General features: G+C 36.7%; 1 protein-coding gene and 1 pseudogene across 2 annotated transcripts in view; both read left to right on the top strand.

Moving 5' to 3' along the window:
* Positions 1–20,056, top strand: part of XPR1 (xenotropic and polytropic retrovirus receptor 1) — a 123,413-nt gene that overhangs the window by 86,782 nt on the left and 16,575 nt on the right. Inside the window, exons 8-11 of one of the 2 annotated variants that reach the window (XM_070939266.1) lie at positions 119–306; positions 2,488–2,667; positions 5,073–5,238; positions 6,107–6,301. In XM_070939266.1, the coding sequence (XP_070795367.1) occupies positions 119–306; positions 2,488–2,667; positions 5,073–5,238; positions 6,107–6,301 (729 nt within the window). Of the gene's footprint in view, positions 1–118; positions 307–2,487; positions 2,668–5,072; positions 5,239–6,106; positions 6,302–13,889; positions 13,915–20,056 lie in introns of both variants that reach the window. The other variant, XM_070939267.1, reaches the window with a different exon arrangement.
* LOC139313799 (histone chaperone ASF1 pseudogene) lies at positions 1,441–2,051 on the top strand (annotated as a pseudogene).

The raw sequence follows: 20,056 nt of genomic DNA on the forward strand, positions 1-20,056 counted from the left end.
GCAGAATTTTAAATACAGAGAAAATAATATGTCCTTTATTATAAAGAAATAGTTGCTTAGTTATCTCTCCTAGGTTGTTTGTTTTGTATATGATTGATTTGCATCTTTCACTTGATAGGTGTGTTTAAAATGAAAGGATCAAATGTGTGGCCACTGATAAGAATCTATCGAGGGGGCTTTCTTCTGATAGAATTCCTTTTTCTCCTTGGCATTAACACATATGGCTGGAGGCAAGCTGGAGTGAATCATGTTCTCATCTTTGAGCTCAATCCCCGCAGTAATTTATCCCATCAGCATCTTTTTGAGGTAAGTTCTATAGTTCAAGGAGTTTTACATGCTCCTGTACTTATTTTGAAAAGCAGAACCTCATAAATTCAATTGCACAGATTCTAGCTAAATGCGTATATTGTTTTAATTATTGGGAAGTTTTTTTCTAAGGTTTTTCTTTAAAATGGAAGCATCTCACATCACTGGCCATACTGACTAGGTAATTCAGCATCTGACCACAGAATTCTACCCATACAAGTTTTTGTGTTAAATGATGCTATAATTTAAATATTGGCTATGACTGAAAATTGTTTATTTATTTATATGTAAAATTTATTTGCTGGCCATATTGTATCCAATGACTTTGGATGGCTTACAGTATAATAATAGAAATGTTATTACTGTCCTCCTTTTCTGTTTTGAAAATATTAAATATTTTAATGGATTCCCATTAAAATTCTTTTTTAAAAAGGTCTTTATATCAGCAGAAGTGAAATGAGCTAATACTTTCTTGAAAGGGCATTCTATAGATATACTTATTACTATAATCTAAAACATCCTGCACTCATCTACTGAAATTTAAATGGAAGAGAATTGTTATTCAAAGTGTTGTGTTAGTATCGATGGATGAAGTCATTTTTCATACACATGTAATCCTCAATTTACCACTGTATTTGAGCCTGAAATTATGGTAGTAAATCATGGCAGTTGTTAAGTGAGTTGCCATGGGACTGCCCAATTTTACAACCTTTTTTGTAGTGGCCATTAAGAGAACACTGTGGTTGTTAAATTAACCCATTTTAGCCAATGGGCATTTTTTGCCAGAAACCAGAAGTAAATGCCAGTTTCTGGCAAAAAATGCTGAAAATTGTGGTATACTGCAAAGGGTCATAAATGTGGACCAGTTGCCAAGTGTCCAAAATGTGATAATTGAACTGTGGCTTTGGATGGCACCATTGGAATTTCAAAACCATCTTGTAACTAGCTCTGGAGACATCTGCTATAACTTTGAATGGTCACTAAGAGATCAATCATAAGTTGAGAACCACTTATAGAGTTGATTTAGGAATAAGATAGGTGGTGGCACTTTCTCAGGCGGCAGGAAGAACACACTCTGACTATTGTTTGCGGGTTCTCTTCCCCGCGCTTCCTCCCCCCCTTTCCCCGCCCAATATGGCAAAGGTTCAGATGAACAACGTTGTGGTGCTGGACAACCCTTCGCCTTTCTACAATCCCTTCCAGTTCAAAATTACCTTCGAGTCCAAAGAGGACCTCTCCGAAGATTTGGAATGGAAAATCATTTATGTGGGCTCAGCAGAAAGTGAGGAATACGATCAAGTTTTAGATTCAGTTTTAGTAGGCCCTGTTCCTGCAGGAAGACACATGTTTGTATTTCAGGCAGATGCTTCTAATCCAGGATTTATTCCTGATGCAGATGCTGTAGGTGTAACGGTTGTCTTAATAACCTGTACTTACAGAGGTCAAGACTTTATCAGAGTTGGGTATTATGTAAACAATGAATATACTGAAACAGAATTGAGGGAAAACCCTCGAATAAAGCCAGACTTTTCTAAGCTCCAGAGGAATATTTTGGCATATAAACCCAGTCACAAGATTACATATTAATTGGGAGGACAACACTGAAAAACTGACAGATGCCAATTGCAGTAACCTAAACCTCCAGTCACTCCTTTCTACAGATACTCTGATTTCAGCCTCAAAAGGGTGGCCAACATCTGAAAACTCTAAATGTCATATTGGAATCTCATATGGACTGCATGTGACCTTTTGCGTTATGTTATGTGTTGAGCTCTAAACACACAAAGTACACAGAACACAACCATCACAGAAACTTTTTCTTTGGAATTACATATTAAACAAATGTGAAAATTGTTTAAAGAACACACTCCCTGTAGAAAGTTTATAAGGAAAAGTATTTTAGTGGATGTATAAATAAAAATATTTTTAAGTTTTTTTAAAAAAGGAATGATAGGTGGCAACAGTGAGAAGTGAGATGGGTGACATATACATTTAATAAATAAATATACTTTGTTCCTGAATGATATGAATTTAAAACTTAAACTTAGAATTTGAGTTGGAGCTGAAATAAATTAATAAGTAATGTAATACTGAAGTAATATATTCCTGATATATATTGTGTCCTGCCTTATTTGCACATAACTGCTAAATTTGCATTTTTAAAGAATGTAATTTTTCTAGATTGCTGGATTCCTTGGAATGCTTTGGTGTCTGAGTCTGCTGGCATGCATATATGGAGATAGCACTGGATTTCCTATGCAGGCAAACCCACTTATCTTGTATGGATTTATGCTGCTGTTCCTTATCAATCCCACAAAAACCTTTTACTACAAGTCTCGATTTTGGCTGCTTAAACTCTTGGTAAGTCAAGATCTAGCAAAAATCCATCAGCAACTGACAATCTCACCACCCTTCCCATCAAAAATATTATAATTAAATATTCTTAGATTTAGTTAAATGGGCTAGTTCCATTGCTTATCCATAGGTAATTTGTACATTAAATTTAGTCAGTGATATCCTTATAATGAACAGCAAATGCTAAGTTGACAAAGTTAGAAAATTTGTGACTGAAGTCCCACAACTATGTGTTTGATAGCAAAATCATTACATTATTTTTGGAATATAGTAGTTCCATCTCCATTGCTGAAATAAGTATCATTTTGGATAACAACAGGTCAGATGTACTGTGAATTCTTCTACTTTATATTCTACACTTTTTAGTGTAAGTGATTACAATGTACACTGGCATTTCATAACCATCTCATTGTCAGTGTTACTCTTTGAATAATTGTGTCTTGATCATAAAAATGTAACCATTGTATTTCGTTCTTATATCCAAAATATAAACATCTGTATTAGAATATGACTTCTCATTGCTGCTGCAAGTATCGTTCCATTCTACTGTAACCTATATTTCCAACATTGAGAGTGCTGCTTTGCTCACTCATTCTCTTGTAGAGTTTGACTCAGCTCCTTAAAGAGCAGAATTCTAGAATGAATAACTGAATTCTAGCTTAATATTCATAACATTGTTAAGTAACATTCATACTGAGATTAGCTGATTTGAAATCAGTGGGGAACTGAAATTTGATGCAACTGGTAGCTCAGGAAAACCCATATATAAGAGGCAGAAGGAGAGACGATTGAATAAGAATTATGAAATCATCAGTTGTTATTTACAATTACAAAATTCAAAATGGTGTACAATGTAGCTTAATTTGTATATAAATGTACAGACTGAATGACTACAATGTTTGATCATTCATCATGAATATTCTGTTCCTTTTCATTCTGAATTTGATTTAACTAGCTAAGGTTCTGGATTCCTAGAAAAATGTATATTTTCCAAGCATTAGGCTGTTTTAAGCTGTTGTTGCCTCATTTCATGTGGTTTATATGTAAATCAACTCCCTGTTATTTCTATAAGATTTCCATAGGTTAAACCTGTATATACTTTGAAAAGAATGATTGTTACCAAATAGCACAAATGCCAGAATTTCTGAATAAAATTCATTGTAATTATATTTTGGCAAAATGTGTCTAGTTTATGACTGGAGGAATCTAAAAGATATATGAGGTATCTAAAATATCAGCAGCAAATCCCATTTCAGGCATGAAAGCTGGCTGGATAACTTTGGGCCAGTCACTCTCTGTCAGTCCAATTCACCTCACAGAGTTGTTGTTGTGGAGAAAATAGGAGGAGGAGGAAATAATGTATTTTTGCTATCTTGAGTTGCTTACAAAGTAAGACGTGGGATAAAAATCCAATAAATGATCCTCTATCCTCAGCTTGTTTGTATTGTATAGATCTTGGTGTTGCCATTTTAGCATTTGGATGCTGATGTTCTAACTAACCATGCAGGAAGAACTATAATCTAAGATAAATGGAGCATGAAATGGCCTAGTTTGAGAAACACATAGCTGAAGGCAGAATGGACTGAGATGGAAAAGCATCTGTTTTTACTATTTCTTCCACTATGGTTGCAATAGTGTGCAAAAACATTTCCACCGCTGTCATCTTTAGTACTAAATAGTTTTCCTAAACTTGATGCTTGGAGATATGCAACTTAAAAAGAACTCTATAAAATTGTTAATGTCAACTAATGCTGTAGTATTACTAAACCGTTTCCCTATTGAAATTAATTACAAAACTCTCAATTATAATACAGTTTTAATTTGAATGCCTATTATAATAAATGTAAAACAAGATTTAAATACAAATTCCCAGTCCAATATTATCTGCAAACTTTCTATTTTTTAAAAAAATTAGTAAATAGTGAAAGTGATCAAAGCACTTTAAAAGTTAAATACATCACCTCCCTCAGTCCACTATCTGTGGTCATACATACTAAACTAGTGGGAGTTTTAAGTTCAAAACAACTAAGACATTGGATTGTTGCATTCTGTGCATTAGGACAAAATGAGCTTATAATAATTAGACATGCTATTCAGTAGTGGGTTTCAATTTTGTTTGCTACTGGTTTGTGCGCGGGCGCTCGACACTTCTGCGCATGCACAGAGACGTCCAGGAGGGTGGGCAGAGCCTCACACTGCCGCCGCTACTGGTTCGGGGCGAACCAGTAACAATCCACCACTGATGCTATTTACATAGAATTGCACTGAGAAGTCCTTTAGTTTCTACATCTGCCTTGTAAAATTAATAGAATAATTTCTGTAATGCAATTTTACCATTTAAGAGAAAATGTTTCAACTTTCAGGGTCTGAGTTTTACAATGTTATATTTGAATCTTTTTTTTTTTTTGTAGTTTCGGGTATTCACTGCCCCCTTCCATAAGGTGGGTTTTGCAGATTTTTGGCTCGCTGACCAACTTAATAGTCTGGCTGTAATACTTATGGACCTCGAATACATGATCTGTTTCTATAGTTTTGAGCTCCAGTGGAAAGCTAAAGATGCATTGCTGGAAGATCCAGGTATGTCAGTGAGAAGAGATTTGGTAACTGCCATATAAATTGGTGTGTACTGTGTGTTTGAGACAAATTTGAGCTTTATTTATTCAATGCAACAATACAATCACATTCATTATACACTAGACAACCCCTTCCCCTTTGGGTCATTGTTTGAGAGATATTTCCTTACCTAAATGGAGAAACAGAATGACCCAGGGCTGGCAAAAAAGTACTGAGAGCAGGAGTGACTTCTGAGTTCCTGCCAGCTTCCCCATTGAGTTTCCTTATGGGAATCTTCTTCAGAATTCATCAGAATTCTTCCCTCTTCTTTCCTTCCCTCTTCTGCTCCTCAATGAGGGAGGGAATGGGGGATTTTGAGATTAACTAGAAAATTGTCATAAAACATTGGAAATGAAAATTATGTGACCTCAGTATAGCAGTCCAGCAGTGCAGCAACAGCCAGTATCACTGAAGCAACCTTGAGCAGCCTAACTTTCCCATATTTCATTCCCTTGGGAGTAATGGATCCTGAATTTTGGACACATTCTGTAAATTAGCCCATTTGAGGTATTTTGGTTAAAAAAATGTTAATTTATGATGCTCTCTTTCACTTAGCTAAAGGTCATGTCAAGGAGAGTTTTAGTAATAGTATATAGATATTCATTATCTCTCTTACTGGGGATGGAGTGGGATGGAAATAAAGAATTGTTTTTATTTGCTAAATTTTCATTTTCCAATATTCCCTTATCTCTCAACATACATATGTTATGTATGCCTGGGCACTTTAAAGTATTTGATTTATATTGTTGAATGTTAACTGGAATTGTTCATCTGTAATTTACAATATCATTTTCCTAGAGATTTCTTACCTTTTGAAAGTTTTTTTTTATAGGCGTTCATATTTGCAACACCTATGCTTATGGTGTGCGTGCAGTTGTTCAGTGCATTCCTGCTTGGCTGAGATTTGTCCAGTGCCTGCGCCGATACCGTGATACTAAACGGGCCTTTCCCCATCTGGTTAATGCTGGGAAATACTCCACCACATTTTTTATGGTGACATTTGCAGCCCTTTACAGCACCCACAAAGGTATAATTTTGGAGTCTTTGCTTATAAATTCAGGGTCTCTGTTTTTAAGTGCCAGCTTATTTGAGATTTCTCAGAATTACTTATTTAACTTTACTGGGGTCATTATCCAGTACAAGATTTGATAGACTAGTTGACAGTGTGTATTTATGAGTCACAAGTAGTCCTTGGTTAATAATGGCAGTTGGAATTGGGAACTCCATTGCTAAGCAAGGCTAAATGACTACACCAGTTTATGACAGCAGTTCCAGTTTTGGTTGTTGGGCGAAACATCATGTGATTGCCATTTGTGATTCCCTGCTGGCTTTCCCAATGACTGCTTCTCAGAAGCCGATAGTGGAGGTCACAAATGGTGATCCAGTAATTGCGAGATGCTGTGACCATCATAATTGTGAGCCCCCTAATAATGATCATGTGACCACAGGGATACTGTAACAATTGCAGCTTCTAAGACTGGTAGTAAGTCTACTTGTTCAACTTTATTATAACTTCAGAGTATTGCTGAACAAATAGTCATTGACTGGGAACTATTTAAGACATTTATAGTAAATTTCAAGAATTTCTACTGGATAGATTGAGTAAAATAAATTTAGTTATTTTTTTCCATTCTGCTATGGAACTTAATGAACTAAGTAGCAGAAATAAGTGAATCCTCTGTACTCACTTATTAAAACAACTGTATTTTTATTATAATTCTAGGCAATGATATCATTTCAGTTCCTATCTTCCAAATTAGTGCATAGTTTTTCTATAGTACTATCAGGTGCATGATGCATAAACACGCACATGCACTAATACACCCACACACCCACAATTTATATAAAAAGACCATTTTCTATTTCCAAAGGAGTTTGCCAAAATTTGAATTATAGGAAAGATATCATTATCATCATCTACTTCATTTATTAAATTTATTGTTTGACTAGTCCAAAAGACTTTGTGTGACTTACAACATATCAAAATTAAAACAGTTAAAAACAGAACTTCAAACATAAGAACTTGGACCAAAAACAACCCAGCTACAATAATAGAAGAACACAATAGGATCTTCACAAACAATCAAATCCTAGTCTTAGGAACAGAGCCAGGTCTTAAAAAGCCTTCTGGAATCTTAAGAGAGTGGGTGCCATACCTATCATGTAGTGGGTGCTATTCCAGAGGACAGGAGCTGTGACAGAGAAGACAAGCATCCTTGGTTCCATAATATGAAATAAGAATGCAAGTACCATAAACATACATGCAAGAGGAATTATAAAATTAGTTTTAAATCTGTTATGCCTGTAAATTGATTCTAATTGTTTCCAATTAAATCAATTGCTCTGTTTATACAGTCAGTGCCATTTTTAAACGTCTCTTAAGATTAATGCAAATGTATTTTTATTATAAACAAAGACAGTTTAGCTCATAGAATCTATAATATTTCAAGACGTATGTAGTAATTACTACCCTTCTGATACCAGTACACTAACCTACTGCCTGAAGCTAAAATATATCATTGTCTGATGAATGTGAAGAAAAATAACCAGTTGTAGAAAAGTACCTATTGATCACACATACACAGGCACACAAACACACACAGCCCAAAACAGAAATATATGCAAAATGATAAGAAATTGCTTTTAAATTATTAATCTACAGACTGAGATCTCTGAACCATTGTGTTCCCACATCTCTGTGGAAACCACAGTGATTTCCTTTTGTTGTTTTTGCAGAAGAATAAAGCACTTAGTACTTTAGGCAGTTATAGCATCTTTATCTTCCCCCAACCCCACCCCTTTCAACTGTTACTCCAGTCAAGAGGTTTAATACTATTCTAAAATATATACTAATTTATTCACTTTTGCACATATTTCACTTATATGTAAGAATAGAAAAACTGCCAACTTTGTTCTATTATTTTCACCCCAGTAAACTTCTAATTTTCTTCAGTTGACTTATATTTTTTATAATTTTTAAGATAAACATCAGGCTTTATATGGAAACCTAGATCTTCTTCCCAATTTGATGATAGTGAAGAAGAATCAACACTTGAAACATCATAGTAAAATCCAAATGTTTACATGCAAATTCGAGGATATTAGCATTACACTTGCATCAAAATTAACAATATTGAAAAAAGTTTTCCTTGAGGAAAAGCCAAGGTGGAAGGGAATGGTGGATGCTGCTGCTTGAAGGCATATATCAGGCTTTAAAAGGAACTATCCTACTTTTTCCTTACTTCCAGAAACATAAAACACTGGTGCCTAATGCAGCACACTCTGAAGAACCCTTGTCTTCAGAAAGATCATGGAAAAATGTAGGGAAAGGGTTTGTAAGGCTTGTTTATTCAGTGAGAATAATATGTACAGTATGTCAAGAAAGAGAGAGAGATATTCCTGGTATGGCAGATTATTTCTGAGTAGTATTTAGGCTTTAAAAAAACTGTTTTCAGCCATCTTGTACCAAATTCATAGGCAATACATTTTTATACAGGTCTACCCAGAAGTAAGTTTCATTTGTTTTAGTAAAACTTTACTTTTGGGTTAACTAGATACTGAAAGTATCTAGTTATTTAGTCAGCCAAAGTAAAGTATGAAACATGATTAGAAAAAAAATCTATGATTAGATAAAGAAGACAGTTTTAAATATCTGCATTCCCTTCTTTGCTTTTTTCTTTCTTTGCCGGGCCTGTTTATGAGCTACTGAGAAGATTTTTTTATATAGTTAGAGTTATTTAGAATTCTGGAAACAACCCAGAACAAAGAAATAATTCCAGAGTTGTATAAATGGTTATATAATACTTGAACATTCTAATAAAAAGAAAATAGAGGAAATGTTTTCAAGACATGATAAAATTACAGTCAGCAAAGATGAACATGAATTAGAAATTATTTAACATAGGATAATAAAGGGCAAAGATAGAGCATGTGAAATATTTTTTTCTATGAAATAAAATTTTCACTTGTCTCTTTGTACAAGCAAATGACCAATATTCACTCTTCGTGTGCTTGGATTTTATCAGACCTCAAGAAAATAAGTAGTCTGATTTCTCTAAAGGCCACATTTCTCCATTATAATCTACTACATCTTCAAAACAAATATTTTATATTCCAATATAAAACAAATGTAAGCAGTACTGGTAGATAATTATAGTATCAGAATTCATTTATTTAAAGAAATTTGAAGACCCCACAACTGATCAGATGACTCTTGGTTGCATCCACAAGTCAAAGTCAAAACTAATAGAAATCAAAATAGTGAAACATGATTATACATAGCCACATAGTTGAGCATGACAGACATTTTCTCAGTGGAATTCTCAATTATCTCAATGTTCAGAAGGAAAGTCAAGTCTTCATGGCTCTGTGAAAGGCTAATAGGGTCGAGCCATCTGCACAGAAGTGTGGGGGGACTCATTTCAAAAGGGCAGTGACAGCAGCAAAGGAGGCATATCTCATTAGTTGACATACTGCCTTAGAGAGGGACATGGTACATTCCCATTTTATGTAACCTGGTAACTTTCATAATTCTTTACTTTTTATTATTCTAGCTAAAAAATAATGATTGTGAATTTCTCTTATTACTGAGATGTGGTGAGTTTGGCTGACATTTTGGATCTTTACATTGCCGTTTCCTCACCATTGCAATATCACCAAAGGCTGCTTTTTATTCAAAAATATTTGAATTATTGCCTAAAACTAACACAATTAGTTTGATAAAGTCTTTTGTAAATTTTAAGGTGCTTCCATTCTATAATTTTTAACTTAGGCTTTCAAAAAAACTTGCATAAAAGGCTTGGTGTAAAATTAGCATACCCAAAGGTGTTATGAGAATTGGTTAAGCATGTAGCTATATGAACAATTCTATTGTAGTCAGGAGATGATACCATTTATCTTTCTTTCTAATCATTGTGAGGTTAAATTTACAATTTAAACAGATTTGGATTCAGTTACAAAGTATAAGCACTCAAAGACCAAATCCCTGTCAGTATTACGGTAATTAGTTATTAATGGTATTAAATCTTTGTAAACTTTCTTCTTTAGGAAAGACTATTGCTATCTGTTAAGCAACAGTTTGATTTTGTTAAAACATTTTCTCTTAGAATGCATCTTTCAAAATGTGTTTGAATTTTCTTTTTCTTTCCTTTGTATTTTGCTTAAGCAAAACTTAATGTTGAAACTAGTTTAGAGATGATAACATGCCCGATTAAACCGATATTCTAAGGCATTGATATATAAATGACTAGAAAAAAAGCAGAAAATGGCAGGAAGCATCTTTGGAATTTAGAATTGATGTGTGTTTCTGAAGGATATTCACTTGAAGGAAAAGACGGATGGGGATGGGGGAGGAAGCAGTTCACTTACTGTCGGAATTCTGCCAAAAAAAAGAGCTGTCATGGTTGTCATGGTAACCAAAATATTCATTATTTTTTAAATCTTCCTATCCCCATTACTGGCCTTATTCCTCCTATGCTCTTATATACCAGTTGCTGATTTCAGGAAAAAGTGAGGCCGCTAAACTTCCACTCTGGAAATGAATTCTACTTTGTGTGGATGCTGCTTCAACATATTACAATTTTTTTGATGGGCTTATTTTCCTTCATTGATTTTTTGATGTTGAAATTTCTGGCTGTATTCCAAAGACAGAATCCCTGAGGGAGAAAGAGAGCCAGCAAGCAAGAGAGAGATTAAATAGGTGTGGAAGTCTGTGGGATGAAATAAAGAAATAATGAATATTCCACCTGGGATTACACTGCAGAATATAGTCCAAGGTTCCCAAGACAGAAATAAATGAGAATGACTTTCCTTTTTAATAAGAATTTACCAAATTTTGCATATTTTTTTAATGAATGAGTCAAAATTGACAGCTCTACCATGCCTGTTCTTAAGTCTTTTATATATGCTTTGCTTCCCAGTTTAGCTCTGAGAATGTGATAGCCTAATTTGAAATCAAATTGGATATAGCTTGGATATATAAAGTCTCTGACTTGAAGGTAACGGTTTCCACAAGAAAATTGTTGATTCAGGCAGTCCGTAGCAATTTTAAAATTAAGGCAGTTTTTGATAACCTCTCAGTTTCTTGGTCTCACTATCATGGTTCAACGTTTAACAGAAACCACAGTGACTGACCCTCCCAGAAAGCTTATCATAGCCATTGTGTTCTGTGCCAGTTTTTGATAGCACACAGCATTGATTATTTTCCTCTCAGTTACACTGAGCAGAATATATTGTTTGACTTTCCTAGATAATTTAACGGTAAACATTCATTGGCAGTAAATCTAATGTTAACAGTCTGTCGTATAGAAATGATTCTGTATACATAGAGACTATTTATACAATGTATATAAGGGTAGTCTTTGCTTAGTAACCACAGTTGGGATTGGCAGATCTATTTTTAAACCTCACAGTCACTAAGTGAAACATCACATGACTGCAATAGGTTTATGATCTCACTTCTGCCATGGGTCGTTAAACAAATCAGGCATGGTTGCAATGCAAGATAACACATAACTAACTTCCAATTTCACTGCTGCTTTCTCCAATTGATTCTGTTTGTTGCATTGAGTAGCACTAATAAAATAACTATGGGATGCTGCAATGGCTGTAAATGCCTGTTGGTGAAGTGGCCGAATGGTGATTACATGATGGTGGGGATACTGCATGGTCATAAATATGAGATCATAACTTCAAATGGCCACCAAGCAAGGCAGTCGGTAAGCGAGGTCTACCTGTGACAAAAATTAGAAGGAAAAATCACATAAAAAGTTATACTTTGTGGAGGGAACATTAGAATTTGTGATGCTCACTTGTGCTACTTTTTTGCCTTATTAAAATAGCCAATGTAAACTATACATGTATTCTATTAGACTTGAGAGACAATTGTTAGCTTGAGGAATACCTCCATTTTTGCACCTTTTTTAACTTTTGTATTTTGATGCATTTTTACATGTTTCAGAAATAAAGTAACACATTTTGTGTGATTGTTCAATATAGAAGAGTGAACTTTTTATTCACTTTTTCTGACAAATCCAGCCTTCCAAAATAATTGCTGAGCAATGGCAGCATGTAAACCTGTGCAAAAAAGTACACTTGGATGTAATTTTTTTTCAAAATTATAGTATAAAACTATTTCTCATTTTGATGAAGTTACTATTAGTTAACCATCTGCTAATGGTAGAAAGGTTTCTGCCTAATTTGGGAGAATTACCTAGGCTGGAAGGCAAAAATGCTGAGAAACTAAAAATTCAAGTACCAATAGAAAGGAAGGGAAGAATGAGAAAAGGAAGCTGAAGACTCTTCTTCATGGAAAAGTTCCCATTCCTGCCATAAAAAAGAGTTGAAGGAATTATGAATGAAGGAATTAAAGGAAGCTTAAAAGGATGCAAACATCTGTCCTGCCTGCTCAGAGACTGTCAACTGCCTGATATGACTGCTAAACCCTGTGTTCAATAAAGAAATCTTTCCTCATTTCTACTATCATTAGAACCATTAGCAAGTAAGATACAAGAAGAAAATAGCTCAGCAACACAGTTGCATTTATAGCCATTTGCTGTGTCCTAAGGTCGTGTAACCAGATTTTACAACAGTTTTTAAAAAGCAGTCATTACTTCATTTTTTTTGTCAAAATCATACCATAGTGACCATTGGTTTGCTTAACAGCCGCAGCATTTATCTAACAATTGCAAAGGTGGTTAAAAAACCATCGTAAAAAACAATAATATTATATTTACAACATTATTTACATTATAACTTAACAACCATTATGGGCAGGCTCCATTACAGTCATAACTCAAGGACTACCTCTGGTTCCCAGAATTCTAATCGCAGTTAGAATTCTATTATTATTAGAATAATAATATATCAGTTACTTGTTTAATTACTAAATATTACATTATTAGTTTTCAGGCAATTTAGAAGTAGCAAATATATTGTTAATATTATTATTAAACTAGTCCAATGCATGTCCAATACACATTTTTAAATGTCAAAACAACTTTTTTGTTCTTTTAGTTAAAATGTTTTGTGAAACATGAATAATAACCATATAAAATGAATTAAATATGCAAATCATAGCTAGAAACGTTACAGTAAAAATTTATTATACCATAGGAGTAGAATGAAATTTCCCAAATTTCATACAGAAATCCCATAGAAAAAAGTACTATTTTGAAAGAGATAAGAAAACATTCCTTATCTTGCTGCATTTTAAACTGGTAATAGTTGACAGGAATTAAAAATAACAGCTTTTCCTACACCTATTTTATTCAGTATGTTGATTTAGTTTCAAATGTCTTTGTACATGAAAGTACAAAGTAGAAATTCTGTGTTTTTTTTAAATACTGACAGACATTATAAGTGCATGTACCATGGCTCATTTCAACCAATAAAAGAGAATTGTAGTGCTTGAGGGTTCTATTTGGAATACCAATGTTCTGATTTTCTGAACAGCATTGAAGAGAATTGTTAGGATTCTCTAGTGGAGATTGAGATATAATTGCTTGCCTAAAGCAACATCATTTTGGTACATCTCCTGAATACCAATGAGGAAAAACAATAGGGAATAAAGGTGGCAACTGAATCCTAGAAACATGAATATTGAGAGAGAGGTTAAGGGTATTGTAGACAAACATTCAGAAGGTGAGACCAAATGGTTTAGGAATGGATACCTTTTTATAAAATTTTTCTTGGAAATCTTTCCAATTTCTTTATTTGTGGTTATATATTGTTTCAATAGTTGCACTGTAGAATTCTACAGAAAACAGTTTCCTAATCGCTACTGAAGACAGTTGTGGCCTAAGGATTCAGTAAAAGAAAATGTTAATTCTGTCAGAATAATTAAATAGAAGTGTCTCCTTATTTTTCTTCTTTCTCAGTTTTTGAAAATAATTTAAATATGTGTGGAGAATGGATCATTTGAATTCTAGATCCTTTACATATTCAAAATGGCTTTTAGTCATGGGGGATTTCAACCTGCTGTCCATCGGTGAAACATCTGAGGTGGCTCGGGAGTTCATGGCTTCCATGACGGCCATGGACCTGACCCAGTTAATTCAGGGCCCCACTCACACAGGAGGAAACACGCTGGACTTGGTTTTCGTCTCTGGTCAGTGGTTGAATGGCTTAGATACAGGGGATATAGTTATTGAACCCTTGTCATGGTCGGACCATTCTCTCCTCAGACTTGACTTCCTGACCGCTACGCCCCACCGCAGGGAGGCGGAACCGATCAGGTGGTTCCGCCCGAGGCGCCTGATGGATCCTAATAGGTTCCGAATGGAGCTTGGGCCATTTCCTGAGACTCTGGTGCGCGACTCGACGGAAGACCTGGTGGCCCCCTGGGATAGGGCGGCCGCTGGTGCTTTAGATCGGGTCGTGCCTTTGCGGCCTCTGACCCGGCGCCGAATCTGCCCAGCTCCTTGGTTCTCCGAGGAGCTGAGGGGGATGAAACGCCGGAAAAGACGCCTAGAGAGTAGTTGGAGGGCCAGTCACTCCGAATTTGACCGTACACTAGTGAGGTCTTATATCAAGACCTACTTAGTGGCGATAAAGGCAGCGAAGTGTAATTACTTTTCCGCTCATCGCGTCGGCAGAAAATCGCCCAGCTGCCTTGTTTAGGGTGACTCGCTCCCTTCTCCATCTGGGAGCGCAGGAAGACCCCTTACAAGGTCATGCTGAGAATTTTGCGCATTATCTGCACGATAAAGTCGCTCAAATTCGGGAAGGCTTGGACTCTGACTGGGTAGGTACAGGCGGGTTGTCCGAGGTCTGTCTTGAGACGGTTATCTGGGATGAGTTTGACCCTGTGACTCCCGAGGACGTGGACAGGATGCTGGGGAGGTTGAACGCAACCACATGTTTATTGGACCCGTGCCCCTCCTGGTTGGTGCTGGCTACCCGGGAGGTTACACGAGGCTGGCTCCAGAGGATTATAAATGCTTCCTTGAGTGAGGGGTTCTTGCCTCCCGCCTTGAAAGAGGCGGTGGTGAGGCCCCTCCTCAAGAAGCCCTCTCTGGACCCAGCTGTTTTAGCAAACTATCGTCCAGTTTCCAACCTTCGCTTCTTGGCGAAGGTTGTTGAGAGTGTGGTTGTGCGACAGCTCCCGCAGTACCTGGATGAAACGGTCTATCTAGATCCATTGCAGTCCAGCTTCAGGCCCGGGTACAGCACGGAAACGGCATTGGTCACGTTGGTTGATGATCTCTGGAGGGCTCGGGACAGAGGTTGCTCCTCTGTTCTGGTCCTATTAGACCTCTCAGCAGCTTTTGATACCATTGACCATGGTATCATGCTGCGCCGTTTGGAGGGGTTGGAAGTGGGAGGCACTGTTTTACGGTGGTTCTCCTCCTATCTCTCCGACCGGTCGCAGTCTGTGTTGGCTGGAGGGCAGAGGTCGACCTCAAGGCACTTGGTTTGTGGGGTGCCACAAGGGTCGGTCCTCTCGCCTCTCCTGTTCAACATTTATGTGAAGCCGCTGGGCGAGATCATCTGTGGTTTTGGGGTGCAGTGCCATCTGTACGCTGATGACACCCAGCTGTACATCTCCACCCCAGACCACCCCAACGATGCCCTTGAAGTGATGTCCCGGTGCCTGGAGGCCGTGCGGGTCTGGATGGGGAGGAACAGGCTCCGACTCAATCCCTCCAAGACTGAGTGGCTGTGGCTGCCGGCGTCCCGATATAGTCAGCTGTTGCCATCGCTGACTATTGGAGACGAGACATTGGCCCCCACAGAGAGGGCGCGTAACTTGGGTGTCCTCCTGGACGCACGGCTGTCTTTAGAAGAGCATATGACGGCCGTGGCCAGGGGGGCTTTCTATCAGGTTCGCCTGATACACCAGTTGCGCCCCTTTCTGGATCGGGACTCCCTATGCACGGTCACTCATGCCCTCGTTACTTCCTGCCTCGACTACTGCAACACTCTCTACATGGGGCTCCCCTTGAGGAGCACTCGGAGGCTCCAACTGGTGCAGAATGCGGCTGCGCGGGTACTTATGGGGGCGACATGGCGCTCCCACGTGACACCTCTCCTGCGCGAGCTGCATTGGCTTCCAGTGGTCTTCCGAGTGCGCTTCAAGGTGTTGGTTCTCATCTTCAAAGCGCTCCATGGCTTAGGACCCGGTTACTTACGAGACCACCTTCTGCCTCCGATAACCTCCCACCGGCCAACACGCTCCCACAGAGAGGGCCTCCTCAGGGTGCCGTCTGTCAGGCAATGTCAGCTGGCGACCCCCTGGGGAAGAGCCTTCTCTGTGGGGGCACCCGCCCTCTGGAATGAGCTACCCCCAGGGATACGACTAATCCCGGACCTCCGGACCTTCCGCCGGGCCCTGAAGACTTTTTTATTTCAGCAAGCCGGGCTGGGTTAAATTTTTAATTGGGTAAATTTTATGGGTAAGGGGTTTTAAATTGGAGAAGCCAAAGATAGTTTAATTTTGTTTTAATGTATTTTAATATTTGTATTGTGTGTTTTTAATTCTGGCTGTTCACCGCCCCGAGTCCTTTGGGAGAGGGGGCGGTATAAAAATTTAAATTTAAAAAAAAAAAGTTTTTGGAACAGACAGCAAAATGTTGGCTCTTTGGGAAAGTTATAAGGAGCGCTCCTATTAATTTTGTTCATATTCGTCTAGCCGTTCATATTAAGTCCCTTTTTAGATGCTTCCTTCAATATTTGCCTAGTTTTCCGGTGGACACTTCAGACACATTTGATTGTAAGGCAAATAGTTTGCATCCTATGATGGCTAGGTATCATCAGTGATAGAGATTGATTCTCTCTTACAGCACATGGTTCCAAAAGTATCTACTTTTACTTAAGATTTCTAAAATGGAAACCCAGTATTAAATATCTAATACAATAGCCAAGCAAAGCTCACCTTATTTTCAGCTTTCATTTTTGTCATTTTCCAAAAATACGGGGTCTGAGAACCATAGGACAATTTAGTTTGCTTTGTTTTAGTTTCTAGTTGCAACTAATTAAATCTGCTCATTACTGTTAAATTATCCTAAATGATTTATAATTGATCTATATTAATTTTGTCACCTGCAAAGGAAGAAAATGAAGAGACATGCACAGGGCTTGCATATAATAGTAAGCCATAATTTAAATTTAGGGGTATGACCAAGAATTTGTGCAATGTAAGCATCCACTCTTCAATTTTCTTCTCTCTGAAAGAAAAAAAATGCAGTCAATAATAACAATAAAACAGGAATAAGTATAATTGTAGCAGTTATTATGGTTATGTTCATAATAGTGGTAGGTAATGGTGTGTTCCATATTAACTAAGCTCCCTCCCTTTCAGAATAGATACACTGTATCATGGCTTAGCATAATGTATAAACCAGATTTTTGGCTTAAAATTAATTGTAGATAGTTTCTAAATAAGTCTACTTCGTGCTAGCATTGTTTTTGTGGTTTGTTTAGGAAAGCTAGGTTTATTTTAAACTGTAGCTTCTGATTTCTTTTTTTAAAAACAATCTATTTCAGTGAAATGGAAGCTTTTATTGCTCTCCATATGCATATAGAGAAGAAAAGCTATTTTGAAATCCTGGCACTCTGCATTGGATCACTCCAGTGTGCACATAACCATATATTATAGTTGATCATTAAGTGTGAATTCAGCTATTAGCATTCATCTTTAAAGTTTGAGGTTGTTACATTATAGCTAAAAACATTCTGGTAGTAAAACTTACATGTTAAGCAAATAAACGATGAATAAATTATTATAAATTATCAAGACGGTAAATATGCCAATTTATGAAAAATGCTGCAAGGTCTAATACGGTGTCTTGATCTGTTTCAGTGGAACAGGCACATTTGTTACTTGAGATTTATGTTTACAAAATCAAAAACCAATATATGAAATTCTACCATAACTCCCCAATTATTATTAGGGATAATTTTGTTTTAGGATTAGACAACCTGTAGACCTCAGAACACTTCCAAAAGCTGATACTGAAAGGTAATTCTTAATGAATTAGAAGGATATTGTTTTAATATGTGGGGAGGACACATTTCTTTATCCTTATTCTTTATCCTGTGCATTCCACTCAAAAACTAAATCTGTCCTGGATTTTATAAAATTGCAGACCCTGTTTTAACTGGACTTTATTATAGTCAAAAACAATTGATGCGAACTAATGATTTTTTTCCAGCTGATATCAACTGAATTTTAAATATTTATGCTATGTGTTCTACAAAATGCACTTGAATATTCATTTATTCAGTGTTTACATGTTCACATAGAGGAACTGTAAAGACTGGCATTTGTGTGGCAGAATATTTGTGAAGAGCCTAGCAATTATAGCTTGAGAGAAATTTGCTATCTTCTTCCTATACAAATTTTTGCATTGGACCTCCCTATTTCAGCAATATTTGAATGCCTTTTTTGATATATTCTTGTGCATCTTTATCAACTATCACCTATTTTTAAAAAGTGACTGCTGTTTCCCCCTATTGGCCAGAGCAAAGAACCTTTTAAACACCCTGGACTTGGTCCTGAGTTTACAAATTTAGTTAATCAGTACCCATAATTTGAGGTGCTGATTAATATATATATATATAATTTATATGCCACTTATCTCATGGTCAAGCAACTCTTCATTTTTTTTCTAATTATATGAAAACATGCACCCAAAATCCATTATAGAGGAGACTTTAGTATATAAAATGTAAATGCAAATGTAAAATTAGATGAAACAATATTGTACACAGATTTAATATATATTTTAGTATAAAAAGTATACTATATTAATTTAGTACACTATATGTAGAATTTAAGGTAATCCTGACTAAATCTGAATGATTTTCATGAATTTAGTCTAAAAACAAAAAAAGGATCAAGCTCCCCCTTTCCCCCAGGGATACCATCTCTATTCACTCTTTGTTGTAAAATACCCTGGTAGATAACTGCTAAGTGGATTGATGACATTCTTATTATTTAATTGAATTTTTTGCATGCAACATTGAGTTCCATGTTTTGTATGCGAAAGCATCCATTTCCATCTACTGGAGAAAATTTGAATGGCATCAATAGGTTACAATAACAAAAGCAATCTGCATTTATGCAATAGTTTCTCTAAGAGCTTAACGTATTTCACATACAAAATTTCTTATTATCAAGCTATTCTTGGAAAGTATCTGGCTGTCTCAGATAAATACTTTGTTGTCAGATAAATTATTTCATACTAAGGGTATGATTATTTAAATCAGGTTTCCCATACATTTTACCCTCTAAGATAAGATCTACCACAAGTCTCCTATCCTTTTGCAAGAGCCTAAAGTTCTGCTCATTATTTTATTTATTTATTTATTTATTTTTAAATTTATATACCGCCCTTCTCCCTGAGGACTCAGGACGGTGTACAGCCAGAATTAAAAAACATGGAATACAAATATTTAAAAACAATTAAAATATATATAAATTTGGCCCAAAATTAAAAATACAAACCAATTAAAACATTTAAAATTTCTTCTTAAGCCAGCCCTGCTTGCTGGAAAAAGTGGGTTTTAAGGGCACGGCGGAAGGCACTAAGGTCTTGGATTCTCCTTATCTCTGGGGGCAACTAATTCCAGAGGGTAGGTGCCCCCACAGAGAAGGCCTTCCCCCTGGGGGTCACCAGCCTACATTGATTGGCTGATGGCACCCTGAGGAGGCCCTCTCTGTGGGAGCGCACGGGACGATGGGAGGTCATCGGTAGCAGCAGGCGGTCTCGAAGATAGCTAGGCCCGATGCCATGGAGCGCTTTAAAGGTGATAACCAACACCTTGAAGCGCACCCGGAAGA

Source organism: Pituophis catenifer, unplaced genomic scaffold (assembly GCF_029215685.1).
Source record: "Pituophis catenifer annectens isolate HBS135680 unplaced genomic scaffold, rPitCat1.0.hap2 SCAF_3, whole genome shotgun sequence".
NCBI lineage: Eukaryota > Metazoa > Chordata > Lepidosauria > Squamata > Colubridae > Pituophis > Pituophis catenifer.